The 26,644-nt window shown below is 39.3% G+C and overlaps 1 protein-coding gene across 3 annotated transcripts in view; it reads right to left on the bottom strand.

Moving 5' to 3' along the window:
• LOC124711706 (protein GUCD1) overlaps window positions 1-26,644 on the bottom strand; it is a 47,696-nt gene that overhangs the window by 9,121 nt on the left and 11,931 nt on the right. For 2 of the 3 annotated variants that reach the window (XM_047241909.1, XM_047241908.1), the window contains exons 2-5: window positions 17,677-17,836; window positions 17,435-17,561; window positions 17,114-17,333; window positions 9,179-9,253 (exon numbers count right to left, since the gene is read on the bottom strand). In XM_047241909.1, the coding sequence (XP_047097865.1) occupies window positions 9,179-9,253; window positions 17,114-17,333; window positions 17,435-17,561; window positions 17,677-17,836 (582 nt within the window). The remainder of the gene's footprint in view (window positions 1-9,178; window positions 9,254-17,113; window positions 17,334-17,434; window positions 17,562-17,676; window positions 17,837-26,644) is intronic. The other variant, XM_047241910.1, reaches the window with a different exon arrangement.

Genomic DNA, 26,644 nt, shown 5'->3' with positions numbered 1-26,644 from the left:
CGTACCTCCTTCATATTTTTTGAGCTTCCCCACAGTTCTATTTCTCATGACATAATGAACTGAAAGTGAGTAAGGACTTCAGTATCAACAATTCCAACAACTTCCATAATGCGTAGCAGACTTACTTCTGCTATTGATGTGCTGTGTCCATCTTAATTCATCACTGAAGTGGAGATACAGAAACTTTACACCCAGAATAGAATAGAAACTACTTGCTCAAATTTGTTCTTATTGATTTTTAGCACTTCCTTATTATGTTTGTGTAGTTTGTTTTTAAAGGTCATGATGTTTGTTTCTTTTGTAATTCAGTATCATTTTATTACTTGTAAGCCAATTATTTAACCTACATAAAACTCTTTCAGCTCCATGTGTTGCAGCTTCTACAGTAATCCTCTTAATTAAAATATTGGTATTATGCGCAAATAGTATGGATTTGTGTTGGATATTATCAGTAAGATTATTAATATAAATTTTAAAAAAATATTGCCCAAGAACATTTCCCATATCTCACTAGTATTTACTTCTCTTTTCATATAACATTTATATTTTCTGATACCTGTTCATTACATATGATTTTATCATTTGCATGCAGTGTCTCTCCTCCCACAGAATTTTTTTCTTTTCCCGAAGAATCTTATGATTAATTAAACTGAAAATGTGTGATAAGTGACAGATTACACCAATTGCTGATTCTTGCCTGTGAAGTGTATTTAGTACATAAGTAACAAGTTCTATTGTGGCTGAAGTATTGAACTTATTTTTTAGAATCCACATTGACTTCTGAATAGGATATTCTGTCACATAAATAAGTTTTTTAATCTGTTACACAAAATATGTTCAAAGATTTTTTGTATTACTGGCAGAATACTAACTGGTCTGTAGTTTTCAGGTACTGTAGAGGCACATTTAATGTGGCTTGGGACACCCTAGCAAGTTTAAAACGCTTGGTATACAGACTTCCTGTGCGGCTTGATTAATCATGTTGGTCAGTGGTTTCAATAATAAATTTAGATGATAGTTTGATAATTCAATTTGAGATACCATACAAGTCCTGGGCCTTGGTGACTATCGACTATCCAGGATTCTTGTTACTTCTTCCCCACTTTTTGAAACTAGATAGGAAAATATTTAAACCAATTGTTGGAATATATCCTTTGTTAGAATTTTGCGCGCACTTATAAATAGTCATTAAATGCTTTAGATACAGTCTTTCATGCTATTATTTTTAAATTTAGCCTGTCCTTCTGAATTCATAATAATCGACACTGTTTTCGCCTTGCCTGAGTTGATAATGACCTGGTCCACAGCAGTTTCTCTTAACACATTTTATAACGCTGGTGTAGATTTTTTCATAATCCATATAGTATCATTTAAAATGTAAGCAATTAGTTTTATATTTACTGCTTCTGTACAGTACTTTAAGCCTTTTGTTCAAAACACTGATGCCCTCCGTAACCCATTTGTTTTGTCTTTCTTGATTTGTTAAACATTTACTGTATTTTTGATGGGGAATGCCTTTTTAATAAATTCACAATATCTGGTTATGAAGAAGAACAACTGTTTGCATTACCTTTGCCACAATAGATTTCAGTATCACCTTCATTAGCAAGATCATGGTTGACAGCAAATAGTTTATAAAGCATTTGTTGCTAATTAATAACCAGCTTCCTAGGCTTTAAATTTTGTTCTCTGAGTCCAGGCTTATAATTTTAACCTTGTAGGTGGTGCAACAACAGTCGCGTGTATTCATCTCGGGTATTAATAACCACTTCAGGTGTATTTTGGTCCTTTCTATTACTGTGCCACTACTGGTTTCATGGCATTGAAGCCACTTCTTCAGATGACATATGATTAAAACATTAGAGTGGAAAACCTCGGAATCTTTTATCCCAACATTCGTTGTCTGTCAAATCCACTATACTGGATTTTGGCAGTTTTTAATCCATGACATACAGTCTTTTAGCAGTTTTGTACTTGGCAGACAACGAATGTTAGAATAAAAGATCCCGAGCTTTTCCGCTCTTAATGTTTTGATACTATGTCATCTGAAGATGTGACTTTAACGCTACGAAATTGGAAGTGGTACAGTAATAAAAAGGACCAAAATACAGCTGAAGCGATTAGTAATACCTGAGAAAGACAATTTTAAGCTCCTGTTACAGCACGGTTATCTGCCCATACGGCCTGTACATTGGTGACAACACAGCCTATAGCAGTTGCACAGTTTGCAGTAACTCTAGTACAATCGTGGACTGTATTATGCAAATTGTATGAGATAAGCAGTGAACAATGATCCTCTTTCAATTCGGATACTTTATGGTAATCAATATTTAAATTACCACACCATATTACTTTCAATTATCTTCACAAGTGCTAACCTACTTTAATACGCAGTCAATTTTCTTTTTGAAAATGTCTTACGATTAATGTCAAGTGACTGGTAAATGTTAATGACGATGATATATCTTGTATCATAAAATAAAATTTCAATCAATGAACATGCAAAGTCTTATTCGACACTGAATTTTGCTATTGTTCACCATGTTTATAAGCCATTTTTGCACATATGTAAGCTGACCTGCAAAAGTGTGATGCTAATGACCAATTTTGTACCAGTAATCTCCAAATTCTTTGAAGAATCAAGATCCCATGTATAAAACAGCTTCAAACTTCTTATTATAAATGAGTTAATGTGTTAAATACTTGATAGTCTGCATGTTAAGTGAGAAAAAATTTGGAGAAATTTTGAAATCATGTTTAAAGTTTGTGGGCAGTCACTAAGAGCCCTCATTATCAAACACTAGATGGATACAGTCTGGGTAATTTGTGCTCTGTTTTAAGCAAAAGCTATTTTTCTCAATGTTTACGATGTATCTCCCGAACCATGTTTCGTACAATGGCACAAATTTTGCCGGTACATTCGGTGGTGTATGTGGATTACCATCTGCAAAATGTGTTATGAATAGAGTCCAAAACTAATAAATTAAAACACGTGTGTGATGGTCGGAAGCCACTAAGCGCTCTCATTTTCAGGAAGCCGTTAGTTGTGCTGCCTATACAGTTTCTAACTTTTAGATTTTGACAGTGTTTAATAAAGCACTTTATTGGATGATTGCTTTCATCGGGGCTATGCTCTCATCATCAGATCTTATACTTCTGATCTTTTTTTTTTTTTTTTTCACTGATGGATAATATGTTGTAAAAATTCAAAAGCATAAGATCCAAGCTCTGTCAAAACTGGTCATCCCATAAAATGCTTTTTTAGCAATCTTGACTTGTGAAGTTTTCTTCAGTTACCATCAGTCAATAATACTATGAAATGCTGAAAATCAAATTTTTGCTGTCCCTGGAAGCCATTAGATAGGCAACCTGCGACTGTGAACATGTGCCACAGGTTAGCTGTTTAATAGTATAGATGGTACACAGAGGTATTTCCTATTTGTGAAGCCAGTGTCCAGTAAAATACACTGGTGTTAGGCTGTCTCCAACACTCAACACTCCTTTTAGACTTGAAAGTTCACCCTTACAGAATGGATATTTTGGTGCATCAGTGACAGTTCTCTTTTGGTGTCAAGTTCTCTATGCCTACAAGTGCAGGATCTGTCTGATGCCTGACAATCTTCTCGGAAGAGTGTAGAGGCGACCGGATAATGAGGCAAGCTCGAGGCACACAGCGCCACAGGTCTCGCCGCAAAGCCGGTCAGTCACCTTTCGAGCCTCCGGTGCATGCTGATCTCGGTACTGGTTTGAAGGCCGTGCAGTATCGGGATCTCCGTCTGGATTATAGGAAACATTTCAGTGACAATGTCATCTTTCATGATAACAATGCACGAACACTCTGCTCCTCACCTTGCAAACACCTTTTTCTGGGAAGCTGGGAGCGACTTAATGGCATAGTCTACATTGTTTCCTGACATGAACTGTATTGAGTGAGCTTGGGGCAAGTTGAATCTGACTGAGTGTCGTCACAGGAATCCTCATTGCACACTTAGTGACCTCAGGAGTGTTACTGTCCAAATGTGGGGGGCAACTCAAGCGGTGGCATCGTGACCACCTCGTGGACGGTGTGTCTGGGAGGGTCTGAGTGTGTCACGGTGATGGGGTAGTGTCACGAGGAGCCGAGTGGTAACCCCGGCAGCAGGTTTCATTTAAAAGGTGTGCAAAATTGTGCTCTCACAGACAGGTTTTATCTCGGTTATTGTTGTTTTGTTTTTATTGCAGACTAAGTTTCACCCTCGAATCCCCCAATTCTAAGCCCACATACATTTGCAGATACGTGTCTTTCAGAAGCCAAACCACTTTTACTGTTTGGCTATTCACTTCCATTGTTGAACATTTTGCTCTCTCTGTTCCGTGATAAATTTTTCCTCCTTTCTAGACCAGTTTTTCTTGTACGACTACTGTTGCTCTGCATTTAGTGATCTTCTCCCATTTCGTTGCTTGTAAGTGCGTATTTTCTGTCCCTCCCTTTTTAAGTTTTGACATGATAGTGCAGTTAGAGTTCGTGAATCAAAATTTAAGGAAAAAGATTCTGACTTGTTTCAAAAAATATTGTATCTTCAGACAACTGCTTAAATGGTAATTCAGTATACAGTATTCCAAATAAATTAAGCACAATTGCTGCAGAAAAGATTGAACATAGGAATCAATGTAAACAGTTTAGTTTTTGTCTTCTCGTCAATAGTCACGGCAAAAAAACTAGTGAAAAAACTGGATAATTTGGCTACGAAGTATCCGGCACAGTAAAACCTGGCACAAAATTGAGACGTATTGTCGAAAACTGTGAATACCTCTTTGGCGACCTGCAACAAAGTGTTGTTGTTGTTGTTGTTGTTGTTGTGGTCTTCAGTCGTGAAAATCGTTTCATGCAGCTCTCCATGCTACTCTATCCTGTGGCAGCTTCTTTATCTCCCAGTACCTACTGCAGCCTACATCCTTCTGTATCTGTTTAGTGTATTCATCTCTTGGTCTCCCTCTACGATTTTTACCCACTGCCCTCCAATACTAAATTGGTGATTCCTTGATGCCTCAGAACATGTCCTACCATCCGATCCCTTCTTCTAGTCAAGTTGTGCCACAAACTTCTCTTGTCCCCAATCCTACTCAGTACCTCCTCATTAGTTATATGATCTACCCATCTAATCTTCAGCATTCTTCTGTAGCACCACATTTTGAAAGCTTCTATTCTCTTCTTGTCCAAACTAGTTACCGTCCATGTTCCACTTCCATACATGGCTACACTCCATACAAATACTTTCAGAAACCACTTCCTGACACTTAAATCTATACTCGATGTTAACAAATTTCTCTTCTTCAGAAATGCTTTCCTTGTCATTGCCAGTCTACATTTTATATCCTCTCTACTTTGACCATCATCACTTATTTTGCTCCCCAAATAGCAAAACTCCTTTACTACTTTAAGTGTCTCATTTCTTAATCTAATCCCCTCAGCATCACCCGACTTAATTCGACTACATTCCATTATCATCGTTTTGCTTTTGTTGATGTTCACCTTATATCCTCCTTTCAAGACACTGTCCATTCCGTTCAACTGCTCTTCTAAGTCCTTTGTTGTCTCTGACAGAATTACAATGTCATCGGCGAACCTCAAAGTTTTTATTTCTTCTCCATGAATTTTAATACCTACTCCGAATTTTTCTTTTGTTTCCTTTACTGCTTGCTCAATATACAGATTGAATACCATCAGGGATAGGCTACAACCCTGTCTCACTCCCTTCCCAACCACTGCTTCCCTTTCATGCCCCTCGACTCTTATAACTGCCGTCTGGTCTGTGTACAAATTGTGAATAGCCTTTCGCTCCCTGTATTTTACCCCTTGCCACCTTTAGAATTTGAAAGAGAGTATTCCAGTCAACCTAGTCAAAAGCTTTCTCTAAGTCTACAAATGCTAGAAATGTAGGTTTGCCTTTCCTTAATCTATTTTCGAAGATAAGTCATAGGGTCAGTATTGCCTCACATGTTCCAATATTTCTATGGAATCCAAACTGATCTATTCCGAGATCGGCTTCTACCAGTTTTTCCATTTGTCTGTAAAGAATTCGCATTAGCATTTTGCATCTGTGACTTATTAAGCACCTGTCAGCACCTGCTTTCTTTGGGATTGGAATTATTATATTCTTCTTGAAGTCTGAGAGTATTTCGCCTGTCTCATACATCTTGCTCACTAGATGGTAGAGTTTTGTTAGGCCTGGCTCTCCAAAGGCTGTCAGTAGTTCTAATGGAATGTTGTCTACTCCCGGCCGGGGCCTTGTTTCGACTCAGGTCTTTCAGTGCTCTATCAAACTCTTCATGCGGTATCATATCTCCCATTTCATCTTCATCTACCTCCTCTTCCATTTCCATAATATTGTCCTCAAGTACATCGCCCTTGTATAGACCCTCTATATACTACTTCCACCTTACTGCTTTCCCTTCTTTGCTTAGGACAGTTTCCATCTGAGCTCTTGATATTCATAGAAGTGGTTCTCTTTTCTCCAAAGGTCTCATTAATTTTCCTGTAGGCAGTATCTATCTTACCCCTAGTGAGATAAGCCTCTACATCCTTACATTTTTCCTCTAGCCATCCCTGCTTAACCATGTTGCACTTTCTGTCAATCTCATTTTTGAGACGTTTGTATTCCTTTTTGCTGCTTCTTTTTCTGCATTTTTATATTTTCCCCTTTCATCAATTAAATTCAATATTTCTTCTGTTACCCAAGGATTTCTACTAGCCCTTGTCTTTTTACCTACTTGGTCCTCTGCTGCCTTCACTACTTCATCTCTCAAAGCTACCCATTTTTCTTCTACTGTATTTCTTTCCCCCATTCCTGTCAATTGTTCCCTTATGCTCTCCCTGAAACTCTGTACAACCTCTGGTCCTTTCAGTTTATCCAGGTCCCATCTCCTTAAGTTCCCACCATTTTGCAGTTTCTTCAGTTTTAATCTACAGTTCATAACCAATAGATTGTGGTCAGAGTCCACATCTGCCCCTGGAAATGTCTTACAATTTAAAACCTGGTTCCTAAATCTCTGTCTTACCATTATATAATCCATCTGAAACCTGTCAGTATCTCCAGGCTTCTTCCATGTTTACAACCTTCTTTTATGATTCTTGAACCAAGTGCTAGCTATGATTAAGTTGTGCTCTGTGCAAAATTCTACCAGGCAGCTTCCTCTTTCATTTCTTAGCCCCAATCCATATTCACCTACTACGCTTCCTTCTCTCCCTTTTCCTACTCTCGAATTCCAGTCACCCATGACTAGTAAATTTTCGTCTCCCTTCACTATCTGAATAATTTCTTTTATTTCATCATACATTTCTTCAATTTCTTCGTCATCTGCATAGCTAGTTGGCATATAAACTTGTACTACTGTAGTAGGCGTGGACTTCGTTTCTATCTTGGCCACAATAAGACGTTCACTATGCTGTTTGTAGTAGCTGACCTGCACTTCTATTTTTTTATTCATTATTAAACCTACTCCTGCATTACCCCTATTTGATTTTGTATTTATAACCCTGTATTCGCCTGACCAAAAGTCTTGTTCCTCCTGCCACCGAACTTCACTTATTCCTACTATATGTAACTTTAACCTATCCATTCCCCTTTTTAAATTTTCTAACCTACCTGCTCGATTAAGGGATCTGACATTCCACGCTCCGATCCGTAGAACGCCAGTTTTCTTTCTCCTGATAATGACGTCCTCTTGAGTAGTCCCCGCCCAGAGATCTGAATGGGGGACTATTTTACCTCCGGAATATTTTACCCAAGAGGACGCCATCATCATTTAACCATACAGTAAAGCTGCATGCCCTCGGGAATAAAAACAAAGTGATTGTTTACTAATTACAGGCCACAGAAATAATGTTTACTCCAGCAAAGCAGTGGAAGCGAGAAGAGTTTGAAGAGAGACTCGACGAGCCAAAACACGTAAACGGTACTGTATCTACTGTTCCACGTAGATATGAGCTAATGAAAAAAATCTTGCATGAATGAAGAAATTGGGAAAGCAGACCAATTCATAAAATTACTAAATTGTATCCAAACATGACACTCACTCAATTAAGACTGTACTGAAAGATGAAATTTTACACAGAACGGACTTCCTCTTAATAATGCAGGAAAAGCTCCGTTTGGTGCCAAATTTATGCGTTCACATGAAGAATAAGCTATCCGTTATCCTGATCACATCTGAAGCTGAAAATACTGATGAGAGAAGGAATAATTTGAGATGGCAGCAATAGCTAACACAGGAGGAAGTGGTTCACATTACAAAAGCACCCTCACATGTCACTGCAGCCGTCAGTAATGACTCTGATGTCAGTAAAACCACAGTCACAGCAGCCGAGAGGAAGGATGCTGCTGCTACTCATACATGAATCAGAAACAAGAAAGTGAGCAACCAGAATGATGGCATTTGATGGACAACTGGGTGAAAATTAGGAAGCAGATCTCGAACACTTTGTATCTCACGATTTTGGTCGGATGTTCAGATGACATCACCATGTCGTACGCCAATTCGGAGGGTCGCTTCCCTTGCCGAGGACTCTCCTTGCCGCACAGTGGTGACAAGTGCATGCAGGCTGAGTTCAGTTCGACTCCCTGAGGCATATTGACCAACTGAGCAACATGACCTAAAGCATCCTACTCATGGCTGGGAACACAGAGTACTCTGCTGAGCAGCATCGAGAATGCAGCTTTACCTCCACTACACAGATGATTACCTGTAGCGATTACCTGTGGTCAAAAGAGTACTGAAGAAGAGGTTTCTGATTAAAAAATCCGTTCGAGTCCCGAGGGTTGTGTAGAACTTTCTTGAGCCATTTGCAATGCCACTAACTGAAGACTAGGTGAAGCTGGTATCTTTCGAGAACAGAGTGCCCTTCGTAAGTGTGCATCACAAACGAGAAGAGGTGAATGAATGGACTGATGGAATGAACACTGTGATAAATTTTTGTTGTTCTGGTTTCCCTGTTTTCTATTAGGAGCACATCAAGCTATGTACACACTATACCAACAGGCGGCATTCAAAGAAGGGAGACTATTATGTTAGTCCAAACTGTAACATCTGATGTTCTTGTCTCTGGCAAGAACTGAAACAGAGGTGAGCTTCTCTCTCTCTCTCTCTCTCTCTCTCTCTCTGACATTTACAGTGACAAATGATTTGACAAAGTACTTACGATCTTTGTAAGTTGGATTGCGGTAGTAAAACAGCTGTTTAAGCAGGTTGTAGCCTACGAGTACAATATAATGACCTGGAAATAAATAAAAATTCCTTATGTCTTCTAAAAATTATGTACAAAAATTTAAACAAAACTACTTTAAATTCTTCAATTTGTGAGCAACTTGTGAAATAGCTGTGAAAACAGTTTTTGGACAGCTTGCATTTCATATAGTATTACGTGAATATTACAACTACGTTTGGAAATACTTCCCAAAAGTTAAACCTAAGACCGCTGTCAATATACTGAACTATTAGCACAAATTCTTTACATTTACATCTTCTATTTTATGCAAACCGCAAATGCATAGAGATGTAAAATTAATTTCCCAGTCTAATTAATCTACTGTTACTGAGACATTCAAACTTGAAATAAAACAACAATCATTTTGATAGTATTTTTATAAATTAAAGCAGTATGTTTTACATTGTATGGTCAACAGTTCCACCTATTTTTAATTTTCCTGCATGATGATAATAATAATAATAATAATAATAATATTAATAAATAGCTACAGTATGCCAGTCATAAACCAATGTATCGCCTTACAAGTTTCGAGTGTAGGGAGAATGAAATCATCAGACAAAAACAGGTTACAGCTGGCATCCATTTATGGTGCTGATGAAACCATTTCTCATTTCTGGAGCATAAGAAGGCGAAAGCCAGCATTTCAACAACAAGAAAAGTGAAATCTGAGAGAATCAGATGCTTCTGTTCAACTTAGCACACAAGCAGTACATACCATAAAATAGTACTAGGTACTGTATATACTTATATCATTCATTAGTTTTCAGTCAGCATATTTCCACTGTCAGGTTTCTGTGACTTTGCAGCTTTCCGATAACTGACTTGAAACAGTAGCTTGTCTGCATAAAGTTTTGTTTTAAGTTTGGAAAAGGCATTGCAGAAACACATCAAATGCTGAAGTAAGTTTTTAGAGACAATGACAAAAACTTGCGACTGGAATAAGTTTTTCGAAAACAGGAAAACTAATGGCCGACTGGAATTTTTGCCATCATCATCGACCGGCATCAAACAGAAAATGTTCAGAAAGTGAGATACCTGATTATGCAAGATTCTAAACACACCATCTGAGACATCTGTGACACCTCGGGAATGTTCTGGAACGTGTGAACATAATCAGTCAGACATTTTGAACACAAAAAGGACTATAGCAAAGCTCATACCACAACTGCATCGAGACAATCAGAGGCACCGTCACGTGGACAGTGGTAGGCAACTGAAATGACTTTCTTTCAGAGGGTATCACTGGCCAAAACTAAGCAACAATTGTCGCACCGGAAGAGTCCCCTTACTTCGGCTGTCCACTGTCCACTGTGAGGCCGAGTGCCGCCGGATGGCAATGTGGGCGCGCAAAGTGGTGTGTGCAGTATCGTAGCAGAGCGGAAAGAGCAACAGGGAATCGTTCCAGGGCCGCAAATGGAGAAATCTGAGACATAAGCAACTTTACCAAAGGACAGGTTTTTATGGCCCACCACCTGGGGACGAGCACCTAGGAAATGGCGTAGCTGGTCAAGTACTCGAGTGCTGCTGTCGTGGATGTGTGAAAGACAGTGAGAAGGCAACAAGAAACTGAGTGTCCACACTTCGTCACACGACGTGAAGGCTGGAGGCTCACCACCTCTGTAAAGCAGCATACGCACTGACCGGTCTGTTGGAGATCTGAGACAGAGTGCAATGCCGGTGCAGTCACAAGCCCATCGTCTAGCGCACACTGGCGAATGCACAGCTCTGCGGCAGAAAACCCCTACCGGTGTTCCCGTGTCGGCCGGACGACACCGTCAATTACGGTCGTAGTGGGCAGGGGATTGTTCGGACGGGACGGTGGATGCACAGAAATCTGTTGCTCGGTAAGACAAATCTCATTTGCTGTTACACAGGATTGGCTGTAGCGTTCGGATACACGGCTGCTCGAAGACACACCGCACCACAGATGCACATCCTGCATCGCAGGTGCGGGCAGGTGGGAGGCAGCAGTGTTATGCTGTGAGGGACATTCACCTGGGCTTCTGGAGGACCTGTGGTAGTAATCGAAGGCATCACTGCAACTACAGACTACACAAACATTATTGCAGTACAGTATGTCATTCTATTTAGAACCATTTTTTGTGAGTTCTGTATCTTTGCTCATTTGCAGAGTTAGATTCGAGAGATGCCTGCACACTGAGTTCAAAAATCGTTGTTATCTTTTTTGTTCTACTAGCTGACAACTGTAAATTATATAAAAACTAATGGCCATTTTAAAAGCCCGCTTCTGCATTACAGTTTGTCAAAACTATCACATATCTTGCTCCTTGATCAAATATTATACTGCACAAACATATTATATCAGCTGGCTGGAAATTAAAGTACATAAACAGACCATTACATTCGATCAATTTACAAACCTACTGCACAAGTCATATTCAGAGATTAATAATTTTTAGTTAAAGCCTAGAGTAGGAAGGACCTTGCCATATGCCATCAGTCACCAGACAAGAATTAGTATTGTACTGCATACTGACATTTAAGTAAGGGGCATAGTTACCACTACTTTTGTAGCCATACATTCATAATGTTTCCTGGCAAAAAAATTAGTGGACCACTTGCATCCATTCATCACTCTATGCTTGATGTGTTCCTTGAATGCGACAGCAGCTTCCAGCAGGATAACTGTCACTGTCATAAGATCAGACTTGCACTAGTCATTTGACGAGCTCAAAAGTGAACTCACGCCGGTGCCTTGCCCACCGAATCAGCCTGAACTGAACCTGATGAAGTACGAATTTTGTCACCAAATGGAAGAACTTGACAGAGGAGGTCTGAAGCAAGGCCTGAATAACACTCGTAACGACACCAAAATGATCTACAATCAATTCATAAAAAAGAAACAGTACAAATTGCCAACTAGGTAATAACAGCAGTTGATGAATCTTGTATTCAGAGCAGCTGAAGACAAGGAAAGAGTGGGCAGAAAAAGAAATAAACAAAAGAGTAAAAATGGCCTCGAGTACTTATAAATAGAAATCTCAAAAACTAACATTCAGATGTTTACAGTCAACGTGTGTATTACAAGTTTCGAATTAAGAGTGTGTGATATATGCTTTTAATGTGAAAGTCATTCAAAAATTGAGGGTCGGTCAGTGAGTAATGGAGAGCTGAAACTTGGGATTACTGGTAGAGGCAGCAATCTCTTACCATTTAACAAAAAACATAAATTTATTATCACTTGCAGAAGCTAAATCTGATAGTCATTTACAAAGGTTTCCCTTTTTTCTGGACAATTTTTCCATACAAAAATTTCTACTTACATACTTGTATACTAGAAGAATGGAAAAATTGGCAGAGAGCACCATAAAAAAAAAGATTGATTTGGTGTCCTGACAAATGTAGGAACAAGTAAGGTAATATTTACTCCAAGACTTGTCTAAGAAGGTGAAAGGCAAACCTATGTTTATAGCATTTGTAGATTTAGAGAAAGCTTTTGACAATGCTGATTGGAATACACTCTTTGAAATTCTGAAGGCATCAGGGATAAAATACAGGTAACAAATAATTATTCACAACTTGTACAGAAACCAGACTGCAGTTGAAATAGTCAAAGAACATGAAAGGGAGGCAGTAGTCAAGAAGGGAATGAGATAGGCTATGACCCTATCTCCTATGTTATTCAACTTGTATAATGAACGAACTGTGATGGAATGCAAACAGAAATTTGGAAATGGAATTAAAATTCATGGAGAAGAAAGAGTTGAAGTGTTCCTAAAAAGCAATAGAGCACACTTAATACTAACACAGAAAGCATGTGAAAACCAAAAATTGTAGGGCAGAGAGAATTTTGGGAAAAATTTAAGGGTATTAGGATAAGTTAATGGGAAATGGAGGTCACATATTTGTCACAGTAGACACGAGATTTAAATCCATCAAGATAGAAATCAAATGTGCACTTGTGATTATTTGGTGACACTCAGTATCGAGGGTGGGCATAAATTTATATATGGATATGCATTACCTCAGATGTAACCAAAAACTTTAGAGAAAACCTTAGTTCACTAGTCTTCAGTGTAGCCTTGAATTGAATTTAAATGTCGACAATAATAAGTTCAGACAAGAAGAGAGTAGAAGCTCTTGAAATGTGGAGCTACAGAAGATTGCTGAAGATAAGATGGGCATTGCTAACTAATGAGTAGGTACTGAACGGATGAAAAAGAAATTTATTGCATAACCTTACTACAAATAAATAAAAAAAGGATGGTGTGCTGACAGGACACATACTGAGACATCAAAGAATCTTCAGTTTGGTAATGGAGGGAAGTGTGAGGGGTAAAACTTGCAGCTGTCGACACAGGACTGACGAAGATATGATGGGCATTGCTAACTAATGAGTAGGTACTGAACGGATGAAAAAGAAATTTATCGCATAACCTTATTACAAATAAATAAAAAAAGGAAGGTGTGCTGATAGGACACATACTGAGACATCAAAGAATCTTCAGTTTGGTAATGGAGGGAAGTGTGAGGTGTAAAACTTGCAGCTGTCGACACAGGACTGACGAAGCCTTAGGGAGTTCAAATGGATGCAGGCTGCAGACACAATGAGACTTGCACATGACAGACAAAAGTGGAGGGTTGTATCAAACCAGTCTTGGTACTGAAGACCACAAAAATAATGAATTAATTATGTAGTGCAAAACTGTGCATACTACTGTTACTAAATATTTTTAACAGTCATATTAAACTATCTGTAAATGGACTGCACATAGTATTGTTTAAACATGTTGTAGGAATCTGGTCTGTAACAAGTTATTAGGATAGGTCATAGAAATGGTCTGTGGAATGCATGACTGACTAAAATAAATAAAACTAAAAATGGAAATATATCATCACATGAATTCTACACAATACTTTGATCCACCCATCACCTCAAACCGAGAAGTATTATGAATCATCTGACACAAAACCGAGAAGTATTACAAATCATCTGACACAGCTGAAGACTTACAGTTTTATATTATCGAGTGAGTAACCATGTGGAACATTTTCCTTTAAGCTACTGTCATCGTAGACAACTTTTCACGGACCTTCACTTTCCATATCGCCTACAATGTAATTAAACCATCTCTCTAACACGGTATAGCTTTCCCATTTCTTGCTTGGCGATGCAAATAACTTTCTATTAGTCACCAACCACGGCGTATTGTCTTCCATGTTTAATGGCCTATGTCAGTGTTTTTCAACCCATGTCACAATACACACACCACCTCATTTCTGAAGGAATGATCAATAAACAATTTAAGACACACTGAGCATTGTTAGCCACCCCGTGTGGAAGAAGCCTCACGACTTGCACTATTTTGATTGGGATTAACTCGTGCTACAATGTTGATCTCTAGCACACTAGTGTAGAAGGTATCAAAAACCCAGCTAAGTGCAAAATCTGTGCATTCTGTACATTTATTTATATAAATAACCCAACACAATTTTTCCTTTGTGTGAAAAAACTTACAAAAGACAGGCCTGATTTGAAATCTTCACGTCTAATACTTTGCTGTTTGTGCCCTTTTCCTATTACCTCTCACTGATTCAGTCAAGGCTTTTGTGTATTGCAATAAATTGTATATTTTTAGATATTAAGTGATACAAAGAATTCATGTTACACAGTTAGCTGCCAATTACATTTGTGCTTCATACAAATCTTGACAGACCTATCATTCCTGCCTGGTTTCGGTATGCATTTACAGGAACGGAGATATATTTCTGTACATTTTTGCAAGCTTATGCATATAATTTGGAGCACATTTCGTACAAAATCAATCATTATCAACTACAGTTGTGTCTTCTGCAAATGTTATCAATAATGTCTTGTTCAAAAAATCATTTAACCATACTGCAGCATATCTACTAATATGGTTATTGCAATATTTTCACTTTTCTCATTTCACTGACATACTTCGTACAAGAAAGTTTTTGAAAGATTACAACTGCAATGTAATATTCTCTCTTACAAAGTTAACTGCTGTCACGCAAGATGGAGCATTGTACATATTACTACTGTATTTTGTGTGTTTTTCTGATATTTGTTATTTTTTATTAATTTATGTGGGACATACTTTCTTTTATCTCCAATTTCTCTCTGTCTTTTTTCCTTAATGGGGTGAATTTGATTTTGATTTTGACCAAATAATGATCTGAACCTGATGTCTGTTCCTCTCAGCACTTTAACATTTCGAATTTCTTTATGAAAAAATTTGTCCATGCAGACACGATCTAGCTGGCACTCTCCTCTTGTCCAGTCAGGATGTATCCATGTCATAAGATTCCTTTGTTTTCTTTTCAAATATGTAGATTTAGTTGAGAAGACTGTACCAGCCAGTCCTGACAGAACAATACAAGAGGCCAAAATCAGGAAAGACACACGTATGGCAGCCAAGGCTGCTCCTCATCAGCACTGATATCTAATTTGTGTAATTAAGAGCCAATAAGGGAAGTAAACAACTACCTCAATGAGGATATCTGTATCGATGGAAACTTTGACTGGGAGAACTGCAGGACACTACACCTACATTTCGAGGGCTGCCACTCCTTTCGCACCACGACCTATATTGACAGCCTCTCACAACTACCCCACAGATCTTATTCACGAACAAATCTCCCACGCAGTATCCTTTGCTCACTCTCTGACTAATACAGTCCTTAGTTCCAAAAACTGAGAAGCCTCCCCCTCATCACTCAGTACCACTGACATCTTCAAACTCAATACTTCATTCTGCCAAGGTTACGACTTTCTCAAGTTAAGCCCTAAAATGATACCCTCTTTCTCTGATATCTTCCCTGCACCACCTACTGTCACTTTCCGTCACACTCCTTAGCTCTGTAACTTTCTAGTCAAACCTTTATGACATTCCCAAACCATTATCCCTACCTCGAGGTTCCTACTTATGTAACCATCTCCAGAATATGATGTGCCTCGTGCAGCCATGCACCACTACCTACTCCAGCCTCACCACTGTCAAATCCAGGTACACAGTTGCTGAATGTGCTCTTCAGCACGACTCAAGGGAAATGAATGCCTGCTATGCCACACATGCTATCTGGCATCTCCAACCTGATAATCTGAACATGGGAATGTACCAATGTGCCATCTGGGATCTACTCACTTTGTGTGGAACACAGCTGTGCGGGGTTGCAAAATGTGAACAAATGAAGTGACTAGAAGCACTAGAATGCGGTGTTACATAAGACTGTGGAAGATCAGGTGATCTGTTTTAGGAATGAAGTCATCCTGCATTGAGTGAACAAGAAAAAAAAAATGCCTGACAAAGAACACAAAAGAACATAACTAAATGAAGACTTAATATGGCCAGTCACAAATTATGAAACAGCCACTGCCGAAAACTGTAGCTGAACAGACAGTGAATGGAAAGAATTGCAAGTACAGGCCCAGATGCCCTAAGTAAGAAAAGAATTGCAGGATCGAGTGTGTGAGGCAGTTCAGTGACAAAGCAGGCTGGAGTGAAGACAACAGTTGGCAAACACCAAGAGTGGAGAGACGAGCTGCAGCAGACAGGTATTATACATCAATGATTGAAATGACAACAACGTATAACTGTCTTATCTCACAAATTCAATTCAATATTAAACTAGTTTTTAGTGTAAATCACTACCAAAGATAAACTAAAAATTCTCAATTTACAAATCATACGAATCATGTCTCTGTGAGGAGTTTTGCCATTATACATTACCCATTTGACACTATAAAAAAAAAAACTAGTTTCTAACGGAAAGAAAATAACTAATTGCAGGAATTAAATTATAATACAAACTGAAACATTTATATGAAAATACGAAAAGATCATATATGCTTTCTCATAAATTTGTTAATTTAACACTAACCTGCATATGCTGTAGGCCAAGGAAGGCAGCTCAGTAATTCATTTGTAAACTTCCTACATTTACAGTTGGTGCAAGTAAGGAGGCTTGCATTTGTCAGTAATATCACTGGCCCAAATTGAAATATGTGATTGATAAGATCACTGCACGTTAAAGATGTTTTCTTTATATCTATCCCGTACTCCTCAGCATCGGCAAACTTTTTGTTTACCCTCTCTTCATCCTGCAAGCAGTCACCACTTGATAAACTGATGAGCACTTTTTGAAAACAATACACACTTAAAATCCACTAACAAAAATTTATCTAATTATATGATTACTCACATTTTTAATAACCTTTTCATAAAATGCTTGTCCCTTATACTCTGGATGTACACCCATAGTAACTGTGCAGAACAAGTGTTTCACATTATACCGCCTCAGCAAGTAACATAGATCTATAGTCCATGTGCTGTAACCATAACAGTAAGGTACTATCTATTCTTAAAACTCATTAAAAAATAATTTTAAATGAAAGAATGAGATAGTTAAAATGAATCTTGTTCTATACTAGTATAGGAACACACCTCTTGTTGAAATCTTCTTCCTTGCATATTTCATTAAAATTTGCAAGAAAATGCTGATATCCATCACAAGGCAAAACCATTAACACACATGACACTCCACAATCCCAATAGAACCTCTGTCGTTGATGCACCACTTTCCGTTCAAAAACAGGTGGAAGACCTATAAGAAATACTGATCTTCAGGATTCTATGTTGGGAATGATAAAACATGTTGCCGAAATGACAATCGCCCACAGAACAAGATAAATCACTATTGAACTGAATGGAGGGGCTGTAAATGATCAGTCACAGGGAGCAAATTATATAATATTCATTTCTTAAATACAGTAGAAAGCATGGAGATAAATGGTTCAAGAGAAAAATCACAGCAGTATGTTGAAAAATTAACTCTCATAAAATTCAGTCATATGAATGGATCACCAACTTCTCATTCCAAAATTAAGTATAAATTCTCTCAAAAATAAGAGCTCATCTGGTTTCCCTGGTGTTTCAAACAGAGATGAGGTTTGTTCCTACACAATAAAACTGTACCAACCTGTTTCACTGTTGTTGTTTTTTTTTACAAAATTTTTGAGAAAGGGATGTACTCTAGAATAGTATCTCACACCCGTACAAAGTCCCAATTTTTACACAGTCCAATCTAGCCACTGTCATGATTGATGATTATGATGATGATGATGAAATGATGAGGACAACACAAACACCAGTCCCCAGGCAGAGAAAGTCCCCCAACCCAGCCAGGAATCAAACCCAGGACGACAATTTCAGTTTCAGACAGATTGCTTTACCGAGAATGCCATTTACATGTCCACACACCAGATATTACAAAGCATTAAATAATAAAATAGCACCGGTTGGTATTTCCTGCGAACTATCTAAGGCATTTGACTGAATGAATCACAGTATTCATCTAGATAAATTGAAGTTTTATGGGATTGCTGGTATAGCCAAGCAACCAATAACGTCATATCTAAACAAAACAGTGCAGGAAGTTGTACTTTGTAATTCAACCGGTATAGTCTGGGGATATAATTCTGAGTGTGGAGAAAACATGTACAGGATTCTCCAAAGCTCAATTTTAGGTCCACTATTGTTCCATATATATGTAAACAATCTTCTGTCTACTATACAACAAGCAGAATTAGTTCTTTTTGAAGATGATACTAGTATTTTAGTCAATCCAAGCATACATACAGAAACAGAAGAAATCATAAACAAAGTTCTTAAAAGTATTGTTGACTGGTTTTCTATGGGTTGTCTTGCCCTCAATTTTAAAAAGACACAACATATTCAGTTCTGTACATCTAGGGCTACTATACCAACGATAAGTGTAATACATTGTGAGGAAATACTAAATATGGTAGAAACTTCAAAATTCTTAGGCGTTCATACTAAAAGCACATTTTTGAACTCCTAAAACAACTTAATTCAGCCACATCTGCATTTAGAAATATTGCAAATCTTGGGGAGAGGGAAAACTACACACAGGAAGCAGCTAAGCGGGTAGCGGAGGCTGTGTGGAGGAGATTCAGGGGGTTTTTAGGTTAGAGGGTCTCAGGAACCTACAGAAAGCACATCAGTCTAAAAGGGTGAAGGGCAAACAGAGGAAAGTGGAGATAGAATCAAACAGTATTGTAGTTGTAAATTTTGATAGCTGTGTTGGAAAAAGAACAGAGCTCCAAGTACTAATACATTGAAGCACCAAAGAAACTGGTAAAGACATGCATATTCAAATACAGGGATATTATGTAAACAGGCAGAATACTGTGCTGTGGTCAGCAACACCTTTATAAGACAACAAGTGTCTGACGCAGTTACTGCTGCTACAATGGCACCTTATCAAGATATAAGTGAGTTTGAACACGGTGTTATAGTCGGTGCATGAGCGATCAGACACGGCATCTCAGAGGTAGCGATTAAGTGGCAGTTTTCTCATATGACCATTTCACAAGTGTATCATGAATATCAGGAATCCGGTAAAACATCAAATCTCTGACATCGCTGCTCCAGAAAAAGAGCCTGCAAGAACGGGATCAATGACAACTGAAGAGAATGGTTCAATGTGACAGAAGTGCAACCCTTCCACAAACTGCTGCAGATTCCAATGCTGGGCCATCAACAAGTGCCAGCTTGCTAACCAGCCAACGAAACATCATTGGAGCCGAAGGCCCACCTGTGTACCCTTGATGACTGCACAACACAAAGCTTTACACTTCACCTGGGCCCATCAACACCGACATTGGACTGTTGATGACTGGAAACATGTTGCCTGGTTGGAAGTGCCTCGTTTCAAAATGTACTGAGCAGATGGAAGTGTATGAGTATGGAGGCAACCTCATGAATACATGGACCCTCATGTCAGCAGGGGACTGTTTAAGCTGGTGAAGGCTCTGTAATGGTGTGGGGCGTATGCAATTGGGAGTGATATCGGATGCCTGATACATTTAGATATGACTCTGACAGGTGACACATACGTAAGCATCCTGTCTGATCACCTGCATCCATTCACATCCATTGTGCATTCTGATGGACTTGGGCAATTCCAGCAGGACAATGTGACACCCCCACACATCTAGAATTGCTACAGAGTGGCTCCAGGATCACTCTTCTGAGATTAAACACTTCCACTGGTCACCAAACTCCCCTGACATGAACATTATTGAGCATATCTGGCATGCCTTGCAACGTGCTGTTCCAAGAGATCTCCACCACCCCCTAGTACTCTTACGGATTTATGGACAGCCCTGCAGGATTCATGGTGTCAATTCCCTCCAGCACTACTTCAGACATTAGTCGAGTCCATGCCACGTCATGTTGCAGCACTACTGTGTGCTCGCAGGGGCCCCACATGACATTAGGCAGGTGTACCAGTTTCTTTGGCTCTTCAATGTAAAAAGCACTGGATGTGATGTAAAAAGCATTGTTATAAGTACAGAAAGCTCGCTAAAGCCAGAAATAAGTTTAGCCGAAATTTTTACAAAGGACCTAACTGTGTTCAGAAAGAATAGATTAAATATAGTTGGTGGTGGAGCATTTATTGCTGTCAGAAGTAGTTTATCTTGCACTGAAACTGAAGTAGATAATTCCTGCGAGTTAGTATGGGTAGAGTTACACTTGACAACCAGAATAAATCATAATTGGTTCCTCTTACCAATCCCCTGACTCAGTTGAACAGTTGCTGAACAGTTCAAAGTAAACTTGAATCTCATTTCAAGTATGTAACCCAATCATACATTTGTAGTTGGTGACAACTTCAATCTACCCTTGCTATGTTGGCAAAAATATATGTTTAAAGTTGGAGGTAGGTACAAAACATCATCTGAAATCATTTTGAATGCATTCTCAGAAAATTATTTCAAACAATTAATTCAAGAGTCCATTCGAATTGTAAATGATTGTGGAATTTTACTTGACCTCTTAGCAATAAATAATCCTGGGCAATCACGACAGATACAGAGATTAGTGACCATAAGGTTTTTGTAGAGAGACTGAATACCATAACTCGTCAAAAATAAGTGCAAAATCCACAGATTTTAAAAAGCAGTACAAGTTCGGTTGAGGCCTTCCAAAGATACAGTTTCCACTCCTTCCAATGTGAACATGTAAATGCAGACCAGATGTGGTTTAAATTCAAAGAAACGGTACTGACAGCTATTGAGACACATACATCAAATAAATTAATGAGAGATGGTACTGATCCCACATGGTGCATTAAACAGACCAGAACACTGTTGTAGAAGCAATAAAAAAAGCACGCCAAACTTAAAAGAATACAAAACCCTCAAGACTAGTGAAGTTTTACAGAAGTTCGCAATGTAGTGTGAACTTCAAAGTGAGATGCTTTTAATAGGTTAGGTTAGGTTAGTGTATTTTAACGTCCCGTCGACAACGAGGTCATTAGAGACGGAGCACAAGCTCAGGTTAGGGAAGGATGGGGAAGGAAATCGGCCGTGCCCTTTCAAAGGGACCATCCTGCCATTTGCCTGAAACGATTTAGGGAAATCACGGAAAACCTAAATCAGGATGGCTGGAGACAGGATTGAACCATCATCCTCCTGAATGCGAGTCCAGATGCTTTTAATACTTTCCACAGTAAAACTGTCTCAAAATATGGCAGAAAAACCAAAAAGATTCTGGTCACATGTGACGTACTCCAGCCGAAAGACACACTCAGTGCCTCAAGTGCGCCCTAAAAATGGTTCTTAGGGGTTGTGGGAGGACTGGGGGTGTGAAGTGAAATGGTGTAGGAGATCTCTTTGCAGACTAGGTCTGGGGAATAGTGCCTGTCTGTGAAGGCCTTGGTGAGACCCTCAGCATACTGAGCAGGGGAGCTCTTGTCGCTGTACATATGACGTCCCCAGGTGGCCAGGCTGGATGGGAGGGATTTTTTTGGTGTGAAAGGGTTGACAGCTGTCAAAATGCAGATACTGTTGGTGGCTGGTGAGTCTAATGTGGACAGAGGTGCAGGTGGAGCGATTACAGAGGACGAGGTCATGTGTCTAGGGGGGTGGCCTGCTGGGTTGAGGAGGACCAGGAGAAGCTAATGGGAGAGAAGGTACTGAGATTTTGATGGAATGAAGATAGGGTATCTTGGCCCTAGTCCACATCATGAAGATATCATCAAAGAACCTGAACCAGGCTAAGGGTTTGGCGTTTTGGGAGGCTAGAAAGGTCTTCTCTAGATGGCCCATAAACAGGCTGGCATAAGAGGGTGCCATCCAGGTCCCATGGCTGTGCTGCAGATTTGTTTTTATACCTTCCATTCAAAGGAGAAGTTGTTGTGGGTTATGAAATTAGTAAGGTTTATGAGGAATGAGGTAGTGGCTTTGGAGTCTGAAGGGCATTGGCAAAGGCAGTGTTTAATAGCGGTAAGACCATGGGCATGAGGGACAAGTAGGTATCCAGGAGGTAAAGAGGTGAGGATAGTGGAGAGTCAATGAAGAAAGTTGTTGGTGTCTTTCATGTGGGAGGCTAGATTAAAAACAATTGGTTGGAGGAGTTTTTCAATAAGGGCCAAAACTCTCTCAGTAGGGGCACAACAGCCAACCACAATGGGGCGTGCAGGATTGCTGGGTTTGTGGATTCTGGGGAGCATGTAGAAGATCGGTGTGCGGGTGTCATAGGGGTGAGGAGGGAAATGGATTCAGGGGAGAGGTTCTGGGAAAGGCCTAAGGCTTTAAGCAGGGACTGGAGGTTATTTTGGACTTCTGGGATAGTATCACTCTGGCAGAGTGGAGGAATCAGATAACTGGTGGACGCCGTCTGCCATGTAGTCAATATGATCATAACAACAGTGTTGGAGACATTGTCTGCAGGCAGGATGATTAGGTCAGGATTTGTTTTGAGGCTGTGTATGGCTATCCTTTCTTCTGCTGAAAGGTTTGTACTTTCAGGATGGGACCTGAGGAAGGACGGTGAGGCTAAGTTGGAGGCGAGGAATTCCTGAAAGGTGACCAGCAGGTGGTTAGATGGGAGGGAGGATCACAGCTGAGTGGTCGTACAAAATGGGAGAGGCAGAGTTCAATGTTGGAATTAGATTGGTTTTCGTTGGAGGGATTGGCGACAAAGAAGTGCTTCCATTGCTGGGCCAGGAGAAGGAGAGTACGTCCAATGACAAGTTGAGAATGGTTAAATTTGGGTGTAGGGCTAAGGGTGAGGCCTTTGGATAGAACTAAAATTTCTGTGCATCTGATGGAACAGTAGATATCCTCGATGTACCAAAGAAGCTTAAACCACTTAATTAAGGTAAGACCTCTGGTCCTAATTGTATACCAGGCAGGTTCCTCTCAGACTATCCTGATACAATGGCTCCATATTTAGCAATCATATGCAACTGATCACTCATTGAAAGTTTCATTTGTAAAGTCTGGAACATTGCACAAGTCACACCAATACCCAAGAAAGTAAACAGGAGTAATCCGCTACATTACAGACACATATCACTAACATTGATTTGCTGTAGGATTTTGGAACATACACTGTGTTTGAACATTACAAGTTATCTTGAAGAAAACAATTTATTGACAAACATCCAACAAAGATTCAGAAAATATCAATCTTTTGAAACACAACTATCTCTTTATTCTCTGGAAGAAGTGAGTGCTACTGACAAGGGACGTCAAGTTGATTCCTTATTTTTAGATTTCAGAAGGCTTTTGAAACCCTATCTCAAAAGCAACTCCTAATCAAATTGCATGCATATGGACAATCATCTTAGTTGTGTGACTGGATTCATGATTTCATCAGAAATGTGCAGTTCATAGTAATTGATGGAAAGTCATCGAGTAAAACAGAAGTATTATCTGGTGTTCCCCCAAGGAAGTGTTATGGGCCCTCTACTATTCCTGAGCTACATAAACTATTTAGGAGACAATATGAGTACCATTCTTAGATTGTACACAGATGATGCTTTCATTTGCAGTCCTATAAAGTCATCAGATGATCAAAACAAATTGCTTAATGATTTAGACAAGATATATGTGTATGGGGGCAAAAAGTGGCAATAGACTGTAAACAATGAAAAGTGTGAAGTCATCCACATGAGTACCACAAGGAATCCACTAAATTTCGGTTACACAGTTAATCACACAAATCTAAAGACTGCAAATTCAACTAGATACTTAGGGATTATAGTAACGAATAGCTTAAGCTGGGGTAACCACATAAATAACGTTGCCAGTAAAGCAAACCCAAGACTAGCAGAACACTGAAAAAATGCAACAGGTCTACAAAAGAGATTGCCTACATACACTATGCTTGTACATTCTCTTCTGAAGAACTGCTGTGTGGTGTGGGATCTGCATCAGATAGGATTGACGTAGATCATTGAAACAGTTCAAAGGTGGGTGGCTTGTTTTATACTAGGGCAGAAAGTGTCATGGGCATATGTGACCTGAGGTTGCAGTCATTAAAACAAAGGTGTTATTCATTGCGACAGGATATCAAAATGCTGCAACAAAGATTTTTCATCGCTTACCCAGTGACATGAGATGTCTGACAGAAACCACAGTAAAATTTGAAAACAAACTGAGAAAATTCCTTCAAGAAGAATTTCTATTATTATAATGTGTAGAATGTGATCCGTAGATCTCACTTTTTTTCGTTTGTAATATAAACTTAGAAATGTTCAGAATGTAACCAAATGTGCAAATTAATTTGCAATATGAATGTAAAATGACTCAATGCATAACATTAGACTCTACCGTGCGAGATGATCCATGGAACATGTAACTAAGCAACTAACTAAATAACTAAATCTTACAAATTGTTGAGTGTAGTAGACAATATTTCTTCAACATCAAGTATTAGCATATTTCTAAAGAATGAATGAATGAATGAATGAAAATGGATCAAACAATAACTGATGCGACATCTTGAAAGGGTACCATATACTCAATATATTTACACTCAGGCCTACAGTGACCTGGAACAGTGCTGTTTACTACAGTTTTAAAGCTTCAAAAGAAATCTGTTACGAGTACTTTGAAAATATCCCAAAGACAATTATACAGTGGTAAATTAAAAGACTTAAAAATATTAACTGTCATGGCAACATACACTATCGAGCAAAAGTATCCTGTCACCTGTCAGAGAATGTCATTAGTGGCTGTGTCCACCCTTTGCATTTACAACGGCTTGAACACTATTGGGGACACTTTTGACAAGGAGTCCAAATGTCCTTGGAGGAACGGTAGCCTAGTTTTCCTCAGTAGCTAAAAACAGAGAAGGTAATGATGTCGAACGCTCAGGTCCGGAGTGAAGTCAACGTTCTGTCTCTTCCCAAAGGTGCTCCTTCCAGTTCAGGTCAGAACACCAGGCAGACGAGACTATTTTGAGAACATTACTGTCCAAAACCCACTGCCTCACAGATGATGCTCCACGACAGGCTGTACTGTCACGGCAATACAATAATCGTGTTCTTTGCTGCATGCGGTCCAGTGGTGTCACTCTCTCCACCCCTCAAGAGCTGCCCAGCTCCGATTACAGAAACAATTCGCTTATGAGGAGCTGCTCAACAGTCATATTCCACTCTTTTTTAACATACTACCAACAGTCAGTATGTGAGGTCTACCTGGTCTCTGTTTAGCTTTAGTTGTACCTTTGCATTTCCACTTCACAATCACAGCACAGACAGTCAACTCGGGAAGCTTTATGAGGGTTGAAGTGTTCCTGACAGATTTTTTACTCAGGTGACATCCAGTGACTAGTCACCGAGCTCTCCTGACGGGTCCCTTCTGCCGTCGCTGTTTCTCTACCGACAGCACGATACTCTCCGCCTCCTTTTGTGTGCTGGTGGGTTCGCATCTTGTGAAATCTAGAGGACAATTCCACATAATGCAGGGATGTCTGACATTTTTAAGCTGACAGTGTATCCTATTCTTGAAGCTACACAGAACAGCCTTCTTCAACACAGAATTATGTGCTCATAAAAACTGCAAGCAGGAATAATAGCCACATACACATCAAATGCTCAAAACTACTGGAGAATGATCTAATAAATGCAGCAAGCACTCTTTCATTTGCACATAACATTCTGTAAATGTCGCTGCCGAGTAGGACGACTGGCATCGAGGAGCGAGTCAGGTTATACATTGACATGTAGAAGCTGCTACTGCAGGTAACTTCTGCAACTAGATGTTATGAATAGTGCCTACCCTTCAAACCAGTTATTATGGGACTTATTTCTGGCTTACTTTGCATATATAAGGGGATAAAGCAGGCAGTTTGACAAGAAAGTGACTGCTGTTCCTCTTATGCTGCTCGGCTGCTATTTGTATCTACTATTTGATACAACAACAAGCTCCTGGCAAAAAATAGTAAGAAAGTGATGTCAGTTCTCAAAAATAAATGGAAACACTGCCTGATTTTTGTTTGCTGCTAGAGCATTATGGTAAATATTGCGCAAGCGCACACGCAAGTTACTGACACACAGCTCTGGTTTGTTCCCCACAAGAAAATTTACAACAAG

Source organism: Schistocerca piceifrons, chromosome 8 (genome assembly GCF_021461385.2).
Source record: "Schistocerca piceifrons isolate TAMUIC-IGC-003096 chromosome 8, iqSchPice1.1, whole genome shotgun sequence".
In the NCBI taxonomy this organism is placed as follows: Eukaryota; Metazoa; Arthropoda; class Insecta; order Orthoptera; family Acrididae; genus Schistocerca; species Schistocerca piceifrons.
Note: the sequence above shows the minus strand (reverse complement) of the source record. Positions and strands in the feature narration are given on the sequence as shown.